The sequence below is a fragment of the Acipenser ruthenus genome, chromosome 4 (genome assembly GCF_902713425.1).
Source record: "Acipenser ruthenus chromosome 4, fAciRut3.2 maternal haplotype, whole genome shotgun sequence".
Taxonomy (NCBI): domain Eukaryota; kingdom Metazoa; phylum Chordata; class Actinopteri; order Acipenseriformes; family Acipenseridae; genus Acipenser; species Acipenser ruthenus.
In genome coordinates, this window is record NC_081192.1 from 25,869,040 (window position 1) to 25,887,665 (window position 18,626).

An 18,626-nucleotide genomic window follows, 5' to 3' on the forward strand; every position below is an offset into this window, starting at 1 on the left:
AAACATTTAATTCAAAGCTTACAAACTTTATGTTTCTTTGAACAGGGTACAAATGTATATAGTCAAAGCTGAAGAAAGCAGAGGAAGCAGTGTGTTGCTAATATACTATTCTTAGATGGCACCCCAAACATTAAGCAAATACAGAATAGCAATGTTTACCATTTAAAGGGACACATATAATTATTACAATTTACATAAAACCTTACCACTTTTACAGTACTTCACTACACTTACACTTTTACCATGGTAAACAGCAGTTTACTTTTATAAAGGGAATTCAAATAAATAAATAATAATTTCAGTGGTCCAGTGAAAAAATAAACTGGTGTTTTATTTATATTTCCTATGAATCTGTACTAAACATAATGTTGACATTCTGTTCATAATGGGATGCAGTGGCATTTGCCTATACATTACATGTAGATGATGGATTGCCTGTCACTTGAATTCACACTGTGCACCAAACAACTGTTAAAAATGAGTCACAAAATGAGCCGTGGAACAACTCGCTGACATTTAAACTAGCTTTTAGTGGCAGACATAGATCAGGGGTGAGCGTGATGAGGCATGTTAACATGAGTGTAAAGAACAAATTATATGACACTGCTCACTGTTCCATTCTCAGATATACTAAGCAGAAATGACATGACTTACAGAGAACTCAGCCAGAGAGACTCTCCCTTACCATGTACTCATTTTACATGCTTGGCATTAGCAGAAGCAGGTTTATATTTTTTCATTTCTCATTTAAAAAATAAAACATAAATGACTGATGACTGAAATTGCTAGGTCGACTTATTAACTTCAAAGACGTATTGCAAAGTAAAAAAAAGTATATCATGAAACAATGTTACACAAAGTAGATCTACTGTGTACTGTACAAACCCAGAACACTTAGTTAGTTGGCCATAAATTCAATTATTATTCTACTCTGAGTTAGAAATGGATATAACTTAGTGCCTGACTAGTCAGAACATATGTACCCAAGACTGCAACTGGGAAATGAAGACATCAGTCTCATACTGATTGATAAATGTGCATTTTGAAGTGACTGGAAATAGATAGGGGAAGAAATTAAACAAATACTTCCATTATATAATTTTACATTATTAATATTATAATTAAACTACATTTACTATGAGAAGTGTTTACCTTAGTTTGTTCAACACTAAGGCACTCAGTGAGCTGGTTTCCCAGCCGGCTCAGGCTCTCAGCCATCAACATCAAAGGGGGAGTGTGTGAACCACATGTGTGTGTGTGTATAAGTCACTGCACTACCACCACCAGCCTACAGGGGCAGCACTGAGAAAAAAATAAAAACACACTTGGGGACCCACTTTGACATTTAAAAAAAAAAAAAAAAAAAAACTTAACTTGGGGGGGTCTAGACATTTTAAGTTGTTTTAAAGGCTTTGCCAAGTGGGGACTTGGATTTGGTCCCCAATTGGAGGATGTGTAACCACGCCTTAGATAGATAGACGAGAACACACACACACAACACACACACACACAGGGACACCTCTACATTCAGCACAAACACATGGAAACTGTGTTTTTCCAGGCTATGACTTTCCTCTTAGGATGGAGGAGAATGACACAAACGCTTATAAAAGTGGAATAAAAGTCAAATCTGATAACAGTCCATACAGCAATCTGTTTCTACAAAAAGCCATTTTTTTATTTGCATTATCTTTTTTTCTGCTCACTATAATTGGTGTTCAAGACCAGTTATTGCCTGGTAGTTGTGTGAATTGGACTTCTTGTCCTAACATGCTGCCTGTTCTGGTTTGTACAGCTTACTCAATGCTACCTTCATTAATGTTTTAATATTAACAGAAAATATTATTTGAAAGTTATGTGTGATAAAATAATGCTTTGCTTTATTAACATGACCAACCAACCCAAGATAAAAATTTGAAGACAGCAAGTTCATTTAATTTTCTTTTCACAGTAACAGGGCTTGTGTTTGTGCAAGGACAGTGGCATGTTTTCTGTTTTAGTGAGGGTAAATCAATGTATAACACTGATTGAATATGTATTGGGTATATTAAAACTTTGTAGTCTTTACTGTAACAACCCATGACAGTGGTAGCATGTACAGATACCATTTACTAAATGATGTACACTTTAACACTGGGGGACCTGTATTTTATCTTGCTATAAAAAATTAAATACCTGGCTAGTAAAGTTTGATTCTAAGTAAGTTGTCGAGACTTTGTAATAAAATGTGTCATTTGATCGATTTTCATTTAACTTTGTCTGCAATTGATCCTTCAGATCTGAGAAATACAGCATCTGCCATGGCACATTTAGGAAAACAATAAGGTTTGTCATAAACTTGAAGGCAGGTACTTGAATTTAATTTGTCACTGCACACATTATGCACGCTTCACAGTGACTTGTGATCAATGAATTGTACTGGCACGTTGCCTAAGGTTAATAAAGAACCTTAAATCTGAGAGCTGATTCTGGATTTTCTATTAGGATATGGATGCTCAATCCTCAGTGCTTAATTAAAATGTCGATCATAAAAAAACAACATTTAAAAGCCTTCAGCAGAGACCATGATGAGAGGAAGCAAATACACAATATTTAGCCCCTTATTAATAAGTGTTTGATGCATCAATGTAAATTATACAGTAGGGCAAGTTTAAAATGAAGGGACAGCAATTTGCCCAGAGTGATGAGATCTCACAAAACGACTGAAACACCTTACAGAAGTAATAATTTATAAAATGCTTCAACTCGTGTCCTCAAATAATTAAAAACAAGAGGAGGTGTAATTCAACCAAAATCAAGCCCTCTTCTCTTGTAACTTCTTCATGGCAAATGTTTTTTGGTACCATTATAAAAGTTTACTGCATTATACCATGGTAAAAACACAGAAAAGTATAGCTGTTAAAAACTATGATAAAGCATAAATATATAGTAGAAGCAATGGAAAAGTGTGTATGTAAAGTGTGCTAAACCATGTATACCATTTATATAAGAGTATACGTGTTATTTAGAAAATGATTCAACAAGTAACTCTGAATCTGAGGTTTGTGGTTATGCCAACTGGTTCGTTAATGATTTTCCGAACTGGTTAAATAGTATTCATTTGATTTATTAAACATTCATTCACTCAGAAAATGTCTGGCCTGTGTTTAACACTGTGGGGAAACTGCTAGCCAATTGCCTATGCACAGTACATGTATGGTGAGCACAGTGGCAAATCAGTCCCAGAATCTGCAACCTGGACAGTACACCCCAACAAATGAGATGTTACTTATCAATATACTGATGTAAACAAATAAAGAGTTATTTTCAGAAATTTCAGTGCCAGAAGGGAGGCTCAATGAAGCACAGTTTGAGTCCCTTGATATGAACCTGATTCTCTGCTGGTGCCAGAGAGAGATTTGCTAGGGTGACCTTTCCATTGCAGGATAACAATGTTCTTTGGAACCGGCACATATATACTGAAATCAAAAGGCCACAATCTCTGGTGCATTCCTACCGGTGGACACCGCTGTTGCACATCATGATGTGGCAGGCTCCCAGGCGGTTACAGAGCTCTGAAGCCACTGACAGCAAGCCGACTCCCGAGGCTCCACAGGCTGTGTACTGGCAGGCTGCCGTGCGCTTCGAGCTGAGAAAAGATTCTATCAATCGATAGAGCTCGTCCAGTGCATTGAGAGGCCGCATGAGCTGCGAGGCAGGAGAGAGAGAAAAGCAGAAGGGGGTTATTACACAGCGCATTCTAACAAAGTGCTAGACATATATCTTTAAATTTAAGCCTTTTATATAAAGGAAAACCTGACATCAATTATAAGTGAAAACAGTCTCTTTGTTTTTACCTTGTCTATTAAGGCCGCTTTAGGTGTTGAGCTTGGAGGCAAATTTGATTTGTCCAGATAGAAGGCCCTGTTAACAAAGAATACAAATAGATTAATAGGATACTGTCCTCCTCGATACTTAGCTGAAAGACAGTGTCATTTTAATTGGGTATTTGCGTAACTGGAAAAGGGCATTAGAGCCCCCAGTAATTAAACACAGAGGCAATTCTTTCAAGGTGTATAGAGGTTGTTTAAAAAAATGAAAAGATTAATTTTGATGGTTTATAAAATTCTTGGGTATAAGAAGCAGAAATCTGTCACTCACTACATATAAAAAGAATTAACGCAAGCAGGAAAGACTTCCCTTTGCGAATTTTGAACACTGTGGACAGTACTCAGTTATTCCTACCTTGCAAGAGATACAGGCTGAGATCAAAAAAGTTACACACCATAGGAAAAAAAATGGGAGTTCAGTTCTTGAATAACAAACAACCTGGCTATTGTAAAAATTAAAGATCTCATCGAACTGGATCTTCCAGCTTTTGCATACCTTCTCTGGGGACACCTAAAGACAATCCATGGGGGCGGGGGGGGGGGGGGGGGGGGCACTCGTTCCCCCGCCCCCCATCCACTGAAAACGTTGGGGGGTGGAAATATGTTATCTTATTTCTTTCGTTTGTTTTACTTTCGCCAATACATTTTAGCATCTAACTTACACAAATACATGAACGTGCACTCAGCTGCTAAATTAAAAAATAAAAAATTACAGGTACTTTTATTATTTTACATGTTTTACATTTGTTTTTGTTTGTTTTGTTTTTTTGAGAGGTATATCAAAACAATGTTCACTTTTTTATGTAGGAGGTACCTGAAGTGAAGATCAGTTTTCTGGCAAAGCCCTTTCGATTCTGCTGCTTAAATGAAATATTTCACAGATTCACTTAAATGTACCAAAATACTGACTGCGCCTGTCATTAACTGAATTGTATTCATTATTGCACGGAATAATGGGCATATTATGGTGCACACTGATTTTATTTTGTCACACGCTATGGTAATCAGAATGAATATGTGATTTGTATGGTAGTGCATGATAATGTATTTAAATGAGGCACCCCGCTCTGAATAATGAGATGAGTTTCATTCACACCGTATTTACTAAAGGGTGACAATTGTACTGTGCACAATAAAGGAAGTGATAATTAGTGTATATGAAAACCAGGCTTTAACCACTGATGGACCTTAAACCTATTTTTCTGGGCTGAAAACTAGTGATGTGCAGTTTGATTCTTTTTACCGACTCGATTCGTTTGATTCATTCAGTTTAGTGAATCAATTCAACAGATTTGTTCGTTTGATTCACTAATGTTAAATAAAAACATCTTGCTGAATTACTTTGTGGAAGGGTGGTGGGCAATTCACTGACACACAGGAGACAGAAGGTTTAATTGAAAACACTACACAGGTGCCCAATTTTATTATTTTATGTATTTTCTTTTAGCTCACAGAGGGCGCTGTTGTCCATGGCCTGAATACCAGCAACGGTAAACAGGACCACAGAAATACCAATACTGGTATTTCTGATAACAAAAGGTGAAAGAAAAGGGAAAATAAAACACAGCAATAAAACTACAAAATAAAGGTGCTGCTTACGCTAAGCTCGGGTCTCCGTCCTACACTGTTATGCACTATACTCTGGGGTGGCCAAGTTTCCCCTTCTACTCACACACGTTCCCTCGGATATGTAACAATTTATTTTCTATATTACTTTCTTTCTCTTTCTCTAGCCGTGCTTGCCTATTTTGGTCGCTCGCTCCAACCACTGGCATTCCTGCCTGGTCTATGTTTACACTGGCCTTCTCAGCCAGCATCTCTGTGTATTCCCAGCCAAATGCATAACCCCCCCCCAGTTACATACTTGGTTATGAAAATGTGTTTGAAATGAAAAATCTGGCAGCAAGGGCCGCACCGTAAAAAATATATACATACATATTTATACGTAGTAATGGACGTGAAAATGTCTATATAAGTTGTATGTATGCCAATATACTAAATATACTACTTTACACAAAACACATTAACTAGAAGCAGCTTTCCTAGAACTGACCAAAAAAACTCAGTATCACAAATGTAATATAAATGGAGGAAATTTGGAAGTATTTTACTTTCAATGGAAATCTAAAAAAAAAAAAAAAGTCAGAGTATATAATGCTAAGTCTCAATATTTAACTTATATAAAATACAATGTTTTTAACAGCACTGAAAAAAAGACACTGACAAGCTGTGAAAATGCGAACTAGTAAACAGTACCACTTTTTGTGACTTTCTGACTTTTTATGACTTCTGTCAGGACACGACTTCTTTTCTCGCACACTTGTCTGTACAATTAAAAAGAAAAGCTACCAAATTGATTTATCAGTTTGACAGGGCTTTTGCTTTTTATACACTGTATTAAATTATTGCTTTTCGGTTAATTTCCAAAATTCTTGGACTTTTTTTTTGTCACAATATATATGAACTGGACAGTGCTTGCACACTTCAATTGTACCTTTTTTCCTTTGCTGTGTTCCACAATGAAATCCTTATGGTCACAGCCCTCTGGGGTTTCTGAGTGTTTAGGCATTTTCTTACATTGAGACCATTTTTAATTCAGTTTTAAATTCCATGAGTGTGTAAATACCCCCTATGATGGAACTATAATATAGCTTTAAATCTCACGAGCAAAACAATCCTCCGCTCTAGCAATTGTAATCTCATTTTAAACCTCTCACGCGTGTTACAATCCTCCAATAGAAATGTATGAATGTGCTGCCACTCAGTAGTTGGGGTGGGTTTAAAGTATTCAGAATGAATCAATGGGAGAAGTCAGGAAGGAGGGACATTGCCCAACAGCACTGATAGTTATTTTTATTTTTTTTTGTAGGTTACTGTATTTTATTTATTTTCTCATAGGGAAAGGGGTCAAGTCAACGAACTGAGTTACAATTTCTAGTGTTTTCTGGTGTTTATTGGATATGCACCAATTTTTTTTTTTTTTTTTTTTGTAAAATCGGGGGTGTTTTATCGGTTAAAACCAAAAATCAGAAGCCCTACTTATAATCCCAGTGAAAGAGCCAAACTGACAATTTTCCCTCAGGCAGCGAGCAGCTTTCTCATGAGTGGGAGACAGCGAAGATACGTCGCGTGAGGACAGAAACAAGGTCTAAATTAAGTCCCCCAGAAAATCCCTTTGTCAATTGAACTTAAGACTTGGTCATAACATCTGTAACAGTCTGCAAAACGCACTTAAGCCCTTTTTGAGTTAAGTCAACTTTGTGAATATGGCCCAATGATGGGACAGCCTTAAACACATCAATTAAAGTGACTTTTGTGACTGTATTGTCACTTAGTGATGAAACATTCCTATTAGCTGCACAAATCAAATCCGGCAGGGTTCTCAGCTGGCTTTCTAGATGACTAAAATCCAAGTCTTTTGCATAAGTGACCTTGATTAGTTGTGGAATAACATTTTCTCCACTGCTCTGCAGCTGATATCCTCCTCTGTTGGCGTGTGAAGCCAGCAGGTTTTCAATTGCCCTTGGAGCCTGTGGTAATATCCAAAGCTTCAAAATACTGCTGTTTAAAGAAGGCTTTTGGCATTTCAAAATCAAAAAGAATGCAGCTCTATTGCAGTCAAAGCATGAAAAAAAACGCAGAAATGTAGTTCGAGTGACTTATTAAGGTAGTTTCATTTTCTTATTTCATAACAATACAGTACAGAGCTGAAATGGCAATATACAGACGTGCTCAAATTTGTTGGTACCCCTCCACAAAAAACGAAGAATGCACAGTTTTCTCTGAAATAACTTGAAACTGACAAAAGTAATTGGCATCCACCATTGTTTATTCCATATTTAATAGAAATCAGACTTTGCTTTTGATTTTTTAGTCAACATAAAATATTGTAAATAATAAAACAAATGAAAATGGCATGGACAAAAATGATGGGACCGCTAACCTAATATTTTGTTGCACAACCTTCAGAGGCAATCACTGCAATCAAACATTTTCTGTAGCTCTCAATGAGACTTCTGCACCTGTTAACAGGTAGTTTGGCCCACTCTTCCTGAGCATACTGCTCCAGCTGTCTCAGGTTTGATGGGTGCCTTCTCCAGACTGCAAGTTTCAGCTCTTTCCATAGATGTTCGATAGGATTCAGATCAGGACTCATAGAAGGCCACTTCAGAATAGTCCAATGTTTTGTTCTTATCCATTCTTGGGTGCTTTTAGCTGTGTGTTTTGGGTCATTATCCTGTTGGAGGACCCATGACCTGCGACTGAGACAGAGCTTTCTGACACTGGGCAGTACGTTTCGCTCCAGAATGCCTTGATAGTCTTGAGATTTCATTGTGCCCTGCACAGATTCAAGGCACCCTGTGCCAGGCGCAGCAAAGCAGCCCCAAAACATAACCGAGCCTCCTCCATGTTTCACTGTAGGTATAGTGTCCTTTTCTTTGAAAGCTTCATTTTTTCGTCTGTGAACATAGAGCTGATGTGACTTGCCAAAAAGCTCAAGTTTTGACTCATCTGTCCAAAGGACATTCTCTCAGAAGGATTGTGGCTTGTCAATATGCATTTTAGCAAATTCCAGTCTGGCTTTTTTATGTTTTTCTTTCAAAAGTGGAGTCCTCCTGGGTCTTCTTCCATGGAGCCCACTTTCGCTCAAAAAGCGACGGATGGTGCGATCAGAAACTGACGTACCTTCACCTTGGAGTTCAGCTTGTATCTCTTTGGCAGTTATCCTTTTTTTCTTTTTCTACCATTCGCACTATCCTTCTGTTCAATCTGGGGTCGATTTTCCTCTTGCGGCCGCGCCCAGGGAAGTTGGCTACATTTCCATGGACCTTAAACTTCTTAATAATATTTGCAACTGTTGTCACAAGAACATCAAGCTGCTTGGAGATGGTCTTGTAGCCTTTACCTTTACCATGCTTGTCTATTATTTTCTTTCTGATCTCCTCAGACAACTCTCTCCTTTGCTTTCTCTGGTCCATGTTCAGTGTGGTGCACACAATGATACCAAACAGAACAGTGACTACTTTTCTCCATTTAAATAGGCTGAATGACTGATTACAAGATTGGAGACATGTGTGATACTAATTAAAGAAACAAATTAGTTTGAAATATCACTATAATCCAGTTATTTATTATCTTTTCTAAGGGGTACCAACAAATGTGTCCAGGCCATTTTAGAATATCTATGTAGAATAATCAATAATTCATCTCTTTTCACAGCTTCTTTGCTTTATTCTATGACATACCAAAGGCATGCAAGTATACAAAATAGCTTTTAATTTCATCACTTCAGGAGGAATGAAGCATTATTTCAATGAGCTGTAAGGGTACCAACAAATTTGCGCACGTCTGTATATATATATATATATATATATATATATATATATATATATATATATATATATATATATATATAAATATATATAAATGGTTTAGAGTAAATCGCTTACCAAAAGTCCAGTAAGACTTTGTAGACTCAGCAGTGCATTTACAGTATTTCACAGTTGGAACACAAAAGCGAACCTCTAGACATACCAGTATATTTACAGTTCACACCACAGGCAATCGCCGCGATTCAGGTAGGGCCTTAATTATTTTCAATATGAACTCACAAATAGTGTGGGGAAAAACAAAAACAACACTTTGGAAGCGATCTCCCCACCCCCCCCCCACCCCCTTCCTATCGTAAAAAGTTTCCACTGCCTATGATTTACATTGGTCACCCAAGGAAAAAATTAAGGCAAATAAGGTCCTAAGCAGCTAGACATACATATCAACAGAAAGGTAATAAATGTTGTTACCTAGGTACCTAACGTTTTTCACATCAAGTACTGTATATATCTTAGGTCACAATGAATTTAATAGGAAATTATATTTGAGTTTAAAATTAAATGCTGTACATTTGAATTTCCTACGACTGAAGTGTTGCCGTTATTCAGTAATGTAGGCACAAACTCTTTTGGCTCAATGGTACCCTGTACTGTGAAAGGTAGTTTAACCAATTGTAATCTTCCCTAAGGCCAATGCATGTAAAATTCTATTTAGTCAGTAGTGTGCAGTGTAAAGGATGGGTAATCTATCCATTTTTGTTCTCCTCCCCAGAGAACCACCAAGCATCTCATCAATCAACCAGTCTGCCTGTTAGGTGTTATTGGGCTTGGTTTAGATGGGAATTCAACATAAAGTGGGAAACCTTCACAATTTAAAGAACCTCACTCTTAGTATGTTATTATTATTTCAAACATTATTTATTTCTTAGCGTCTGCTAAGAAATAAATAATAATAATAATAATAATAAAAAAAAAAACATTTTAAAGAATAATTAATATTGTAATTTGCTGCAGGTGTCTATTTGTATTTATTTTTGTTGCTGGTTTGAGTTTAAACTTGTACCAGTGTGGTTGTGTACAGTGTTGTGACAAAGCGCCTGGTACTATTAACCAGCAGTACTGTTTAACTCCCCACTCATTTCTACATAGACACAATTAGAGAATGTAGTTGCTAAGAAGTCATATGGTTAAAACGCAAATTCTGCCAGTACTTTTACTAAGGGCAAACTTCTGAAGCGTTTGTATGCAGCAAATCAGTACCACACATGCGAGAATGTGTTGCAAACTACTGTTTGAACAGTCAGGGGGTAATACAAAAATACGCAAATGAGAATGTGTTGCAGCAAAATACACTAAATGACAAATTACACCCTCACAGTATGCAAAGGGTACACAAGTACACTACTTATTTTAATAGTCTTTGCTAAAAGACTATATATATATATATATATATATATATATATATATATATATATATATATATATATATATATATATATATTTGAAAAAAAAAGGTATAATAACACAGTAGTGACATCAAAATATCATAATTCCTCTAGAGGATAATATACCCATTCGAATCCTCGAGACCACTTTCAATTCAAACACAAAATGTCTCTTTTTCAATCACTCGACAACAGCCACAGTAGAGAAATGTTCATTAATGATCAACAAAATGAGAATACGTTTAAAAAAACAAAACAAAAAAAACAAAAGATGAAAAGCTGGTACATTCATATCTCAGAGAAACTGGAGAGGAACGGGAAATTAAAGACATTCCTGTCAATGACTTTCAAAATTTCAATCGCTCGACAACACCCACAATTCGTGTTTTTTAGGCACTTGTAACAAATCTGTCTCTGTATTGATTTACAATCATCCTTCACCAACGGGAGCACCAACCAAGCGAGCAACACAAATCATCGACTCTGACAGTGACTAATTAAAAAAAAAAATACCCCATTGAAACACATTTTCCTTAAATACGTTATTTTTTGCAGTTCATTATTTACCCAGTTTAATTCACCGTTCCTGAATTATCAAAAATAAAATTAGATTTAAAAATCTTTAATATTGAATTAATGTATATTATTATTATTCATTCAATTCACTTGCAATTTGAACCTTAACGCCCATTTTTTTTAAATTACAGATACCAATAGCCATGTATTATAAAAAATAATAGATGGGCTTCAGTGAGCTAAAGGAAAATACTTCCATCTCGGGTTTCTGTGAGAGTTTATACTCACTACTCAACCTCACATAACGTCACATAAACCCTAGATGGAATTATTTTCCTGTAACTCGCTGAAGCCCATATATATATATATATATATATATATATATATATATACACACATCCCTAGTACAGGCTATGAGGTAGCCAAATGTTTTTGCACTCCATTACAGGAAGTAGTGACTCCTTACTCTACCCTTGAATCCGTGCATTAAGAGTGTATCTGTGCTGTTTCATGGATTTACATTTATTATGTATTATAGTAATTCAATAGCTCATCTTATTACTTTATTGTAATAGGTGAATGCGATGTAACAATTATTGATGTATGCATTTCATAGTAAATCCCTGCAATGTAATTGAACGGGATTTTTATTCCATCACTGTTCACCGGTTTAGTAAGTGTTTTTCATTCATGTAATTACCGCTGCACATTATCAAAGTAACTGACCAATTTAGTAAAAATTACAAATGAGCAGTTTATGGGTTCAAGCAGCGTTAACAGTCCATGTAATTGGTTCCAGAGCAGCATATTATTAACAGGGCATTACAGGCAGGTGAGGATTTACCACATATACATCCCCTGCATAATCTGCTTCTCATACGCAGTATAACAGCAAATGTAATTCAATGTTTCAGGTGGACTAGCACAGAGTTGATTTTATAGCAGTTTATTTAAAAATAAAAAAAGACATTTTAAAAAAGCAATATTTAGTTTATCCAGCTCCATGTGTATATAAAAAATAACATTCTGTTTAGATAGCTAGCATGTCACTGACCTAATTATGGCTGACATAGAGTAGAGTTGCTTATATATTACATTTTAAATAACATTGCTACATTGATAGACAATATTCACATTACAATTAAAAGGTATACAAAAATAAGTGTTTAAATTAAAAGTGATACCAACAACTATATTCTGTTGTTTTCATTGTTCCATAATTACTAATGATAAGGGTGCCAGTCAACTAAGCACAAATCCAACAGACACCAAAGTCAACTTGAACCAAAAGACAACACATACCAAAACCAACACATACAAAAATCAACGCATACCAACTCATACCAAAGCCAGCATTTACTAAGGTCAAAATATTTACATGGTACCGTGTATTACTACCCCTGTGGTTTTCATGGAATCATCTGACAAGTGCTGAATTGAGGATTATCAAGTGGCATGACCAAAACTCACATCTTAGTACAGGTTTGTCACATGGCCTAGTGTCTGGTGTGCCATAAGGTTTGCAATTTCCCTCTCTTCAGCTTCAAACAAATCACTCTAATGAGACTCAACCTATTCTAAGTACTCTCACTGCTGTTTATAATGTATTTTAATGTGAAATTGTTCATGGGTTATGAGGCTGAAGTGTGTGTGTAATTATTCTGTTGAGAGATCATCTGCAAAATTTTTATTGTTAATACTTTTTTTAATTAATGAAAGGAAAAAAAAAGACTATTAAATAAATAATTTTCACGATTGATGAAACATATTAAAGTACAGCTGGGCCAAGTACTGTGACATTTATCACAAGTAATAACTGCTTTCATTAAAACCATACCAAAAATAGCATTTCAAATGACAATGCTAAATGAAAATGTGTACAAGTACAAGTATGGAGCACTTATTCACTACAGTCAAGGAAATACTTATACAGTATATATAGTACTTAGCCACAGAACAGGGAGCTGATACTTAAATGTGAGGCTGTTTTAAATAGGTATGTTTTTAAAATACCCCCTGTTCAGTATGTGGACTAAAAAAAAAAAAAAAAAGAAACACGGTTGACCTTTTAAACGTACAGTATTACACCATGGGTGCCAGACCACCCTATTTCTTTTCCAATATGTTTACCTTGCTTTACTGTACAGCACAGCATGCTTTACCATGCTTTTGCTGTGCTTCACTGCATACTGCAGTCCATGTGTTAGTTATTTGCATAACCAATAGGAATTGGTCAGCAGTGCTGGAGGGAGGGGTCAGACATGAATAACAGCCTCCACCCTAGTAATAGAACTCAGCAGTATGAGTAGCTCTGCTTTGTTTAGTTTTCTATAGGCTGTATTTTCTATTCATTTCCTTTATTGATTGCATAGGGGCATCACTTTGAAGCATTTACTCTATGGCCAGGAATCAATATATGGGTTTTGCTTTAGCAACTTTAAAAATCACTATGTGCTATACTGGTTTACAAACATTTGTCCAATCCATCAACAGTCCAAAGCACCTTTCACCATTGTTCCATAGTCCAATTTCTGTGTTCTTGTGCATATTTTAGCCTTTTAGTCTTGTTCCCCTTTCTTAGCAGTGGTATTCTTATTGCAACACACCCTTTAAGTCCTGCTTTCAAGAGTGACCTTCATACTGTTGATCTGATGGACAACACCACGCTTGTCGTCTTTCTATTCCTTAAGGGTATTATCTTCAAGTATTGCTCATCCTTGTTAGACAGCTTTTTGGGTCTTCCAGTCCTGGGTTTGTCAATTACAGATGAGGTTTCTCTGTACTTGTTGATTATGCTTCGGATACCACACCTTGAAAATCGAGCGATGCAAGCTATTTCACTCAATATTTTCCTTCTTTATGCAAGTCAGGGTTGTTATAATAGTAGAAAACACGAGTGGAGGCTTTGACTAAATTGTTGATGCAACATGTCTAAAGACTTTTGCACAGCAGTGATATACTATATATATATATATATATATATATATATATATATCGAGAGAGAAAGAGAGAGAGAGAGGGAGAGAGGGAGAGAGAGAGAGAGAGAATTATTTCTATATTTGGTTTTGGTATGTAAATAAGTTATATAGTCGAGATAGAGGACAGAATGCATTGAGCACATCATGATTTACTCAGAACACCAGCATTCAGCCAGGAAGTTAGAAAGCAAGGGACCACCTGCCAAGTGATCCTTGACCTGACTCGTGTGAAACTGAAGATCCATTTACCCCTCTAGCCATAGAGGATATGAGAATCACAATTAGCATGAATTTTAAAGCTGGTTGGAAATGTTTTTTGTCTCATTTCCCCCCATCATACATAAAGATACATAAGGAAATTTGTTTAATGTTGATAAGTTTTGTTGTAGATTTGTATCAGTGCAACAGTCTTTAAACTACTTAAATTGAGTAACCAAATTCAATTTTTCATCAAGCTCTCAGAATAGATTAACTCATAAATCTGACTTCTGAATGTCTTTGTGATGAATGTGCCTGAAAGTCGTTTTTTTTGTTGTTGTTGTTTGTTTTATCCAGGGAAGTCTTTATTAAAATAAATCATCATTTGAAATTTCAAAACAGGACTGCTACTGGACAGCATACACATTTTGAAAGCACTCTCCCTAATGACTGGTGGGATGTTGCTTTCCTTCATACAAGTTTACAAGAGGACCTAATGGAAAGATTGGAAACATGCCAAGGGGTTTCTACATCCAGTGGTGTCTGTGAAGCACAGAGGACTGAGCTATTTAATTCACTTACTTTAATCTTTACTAACAAGGTTGCAGTGCTAACAACTGATCATTAACATGACTCCTTTTTTCCCTGCATGTATTTGAATACAATGGAGAACTCTAGCATTTAGTGCTGCAAATTTGCTGTACAGTTTCCAGAACACTACAGGAAAACAAAAGATCAAATCTCAAAACAGAGAATATGAAAAAATAGATCAGATTGTATTACTTTGATATCGGTATTGCTGCAGATGAAATGTTAAAACAGCTTTCTCTGCTTCAAGGTTAATCTTATTTTTTATCTAAACAGTGTAAAGCCCTTTGCCATATCTTTGCTCGATCAGAACTGCAGTATTAAAATTGCAGTATTAAATTTTTTTCTGTTTATAAAAAATTTGGGTTTTTATAAACAGAAACAGCCTTAGATTCAGTTGAGGGTTTCTTTAGGAACAGTCTGTGAATTTCCTGGGCGATTAGTCAGCTGAGGCTTGTGCAGATGCTTGTTCCTGGTGTCTTGGTACACAGACTGTGGCAAGGCTAATGCACCAAACGTTTGACAAATCACAAAATATTACATTCAGCACAACAACTACTGAACTACTGCATTGTATTAAAGCACAGGGGTCGAAAGAGGCCACAGTTCACCGAAGCTGCATCAAATACTGTAAGATGGAACAGGAACTAGTATTGACAGAAGGCCCCTTGTCATCAATGTGCTCAGAGAAAGAAGCATGTTCCCAAAGCTCAATGAACGGGAGAGCACCAGAGTTTCTTGTATGAAGAGCATCTAGCAAATGAACTCTGACATTAGGTTAGTTTCGTAACCACGTGGATGACAAACGTCTACTTACAAAAAAAAAAAAAATACAGTAAAAAAAATTATACAGAGTGCGTATAGCAGCTCTGGAGAGGCTATCTGTCTCTTTCTGTTTTAGTTGCTACAAGCAACTACTTTACAGTAGCTCTGTTCAGGTCAAAACACAATGGAATTGTTGTAAAAGGAAGGGTGAACATGTGAAGAAACCAGTAGTGATAAAGGCAACACAGTGGATGGAAATGTATGGGAACAGCTACCCAACAGCAGATGCAGTTGTTAGGTTAAAAAAAAAAAGTGTAACAGATCAATAACATTATCGTGACCAAATCTCATTTAGGCCTGACAGTCTTCTTTGGACCATGTACTGGCACTGTGAAGGTGTTGACATGGAAAATACACTGTCAAGGGATTATTGTGCTAGAGCTGTAAATTGTCAACACACAGATAGCCTTCCATACATGTTTAAATTAAGACACGTCTGGTCTCAGTTAGTGTGATTATGTTTCCCAATTACTTTGTAATCTGACCTAATTCCAATGAAACATTAAATCTACTTCACACACATATATTATATATATATATAACATAATTTAGCTCTTATTTCACATCATGTAAATCAAATAAACTATAAAATGATATTGCAAAACTATACTAGAAACCATAATCGTATTTCAAAATGTCACATTTCAGTTTTTTGCTAAGTATATGGAAAATCACAAAGTGGTATTTAATTCAATATGTTAACGGAACATTATTCGGCAGGTTTCATACGACTTTGTGAAGTAAAAATTTTTTTGGCCATAACTGTACTCACAAGCTGGAAATGTTCAGTGTTTTGGGGATAAATGTACAGAGTGACTCATTTCACCTTTATAGCAAGATGCACACCAAGATTTTTACAATGCACTCTTTTCTGTAGGGGACTGAGTTGAGTAATACAACGTTGTATTCGACTGAGCAACAAACATAGCAAGCAGACAGCAATCTGACATCCTATATCAGGTTAAGGACAAAGAGGTGCCTTCTGAGCAGTTCTTTACACCCAGATCACATAATATATTGTATCTTACAGAGACTAGGGTGTGTGAACTATGCATCAGCTGCAGAGTCACTTACAACAACATCTCACCAGAAAGACGGAGCACAAGGAGGTTAAGTGACTTGCTCAGGGTCACACAATGAGTCAGTGGCTGAGCCGGCATTTGAACTGGGGACCTCCTGGTTACAAGGCCATTTCTTTAACCACTGGACCACACAGTCTCCTATATTATCTCTTATGCTACAACATACCAAGAAAGATAACCAGTACAGGTGTATCTAGTATGTGTAAATGCAGTAGCTAGTCTATTAAAGGCCTCACTTTGATGGCTATCAGTATACAAGCCTCTAGTCTAAATAGCATCTTAACTAATTCAGGATTAGTACCCCAGAGTCAGTGTATAACAGTAAAAAAAATACAAACTCACGTTTTCTCTAAATGTACTTCCTGCTCCTGGATTACCTGTTTGTTTTGTTTGTTTGTTTTTTTTGCATGTGTGCATCCTTAACCTTGTGTCTGTTAAACTGCTCAGCTCTCTCGTAACACATATTAAAATTACCAGTACTGAATTCTTCAATCTTGAGCAATTTGCACTCTTCATGACAGCCATAATATTCTGTCTGGCATCCTTTGGGACCATACAACACTGAACATTGATGCAATCCTGTTTGTCACCAAAGCTGACACACATCTTGATTATTTCTGCACCATCTGAATTTGCAATTATCAACTCCTGGAGTTACCGGAGATGACAATATATCAGATGCCATCATTAATCATTAACAAGCTTTAACCCAAGTTAAAAAGGTCTCAGGAATCTTCAGCTTCAAAATGAAGTTGATCAATTTAGTGTGAGAATACCAAAACTTCATGAGTGTTTTTTCTCTTCTGTGCCATTAGAAGCCTCACAATTCTCACAGCTACATATGTAACTCAAACGCCCCCTCTAGGAACCTAGTATCCAAAAAATTCAACATTTGTTTTTTATTTAAAGTAAGATTTCAGCGAGCATATTATAACCATGTGGAGGCATGGAACGAAATCCCTGAATGAAGGATCGTATTATGTTTGGCATCACTTCCAGACATTGAAGTCCTGCTGATGTAGGGAAACCGGAGATGAGCACTTCTTCAGCGGAGCTATAAAAACTACTGTGAGATACTGCTTCAAGCAAGCATGCCAAAGATTACTTAACTATTGTGATTTGCAGTACAAACAGATATTGTGCATGATGTATGGCCCCATGAAAATAATTCAAGCCTTCATCGCCTCTGTAGTGAAAGCTAACTCTGAAAGCGACTAGAACAGTTTTATGTACAGGTGCTTTTGAATTAATACAGGCAGCATTTAAGAAAATCAACCAAAACAAAACAAAAAATGCAAATGCGCAGACTTTTGCAACAATATCCTATTTATATAATTCTTACACAAGTTTAGAAGTATTAAAACAAGTCGAGAACTATTGAGAACTATATCACAACCAACAGATTTTGTTTTCCAGTTGCTAGATCAGCAGTCACTGGAGACATGTTGGAATAATGTTGCCTTTGTAGTATTTCTGTGCCTCCTTGCTATTTGTGTTGTATTTGAAGCCGCATTGAATATGCAGGTAGATGTTCCTGATATTTTGCTTGTTGATCTTGTTATTAAATGCATGTTTCCAGTGGTTCAGTGAGCGCTATGGTGCAGAAAACAGATTCTCCAAATCATTAGGAATTTCTGCAGTGTTTTCAGCAGCTGTTTGTGTTACCTTGAAGTCTGTTCTGCATAGATGGCTGCTGTCAAATCCCTAATAATAAGAATGTTAGTTTATCTTTTCCAGTTTAGCAGCAAAACTACAAATACTCTGACTCTAGTAAGTACTGTATGTTTTATATTAC

At 36.3% G+C, this 18,626-nt stretch overlaps 1 protein-coding gene across 1 annotated transcript in view; it reads right to left on the reverse strand.

Moving 5' to 3' along the window:
• Positions 1-18,626, reverse strand: part of LOC117400446 (phosphatidylinositol 3,4,5-trisphosphate-dependent Rac exchanger 2 protein-like) — a 143,879-nt gene that overhangs the window by 17,616 nt on the left and 107,637 nt on the right. The window contains exons 37-38 of the mRNA XM_059022239.1: positions 3,837-3,903; positions 3,497-3,687 (exon numbers count right to left, since the gene is read on the reverse strand). Coding sequence (XP_058878222.1) covers positions 3,497-3,687; positions 3,837-3,903 — 258 coding nt within the window. The remainder of the gene's footprint in view (positions 1-3,496; positions 3,688-3,836; positions 3,904-18,626) is intronic.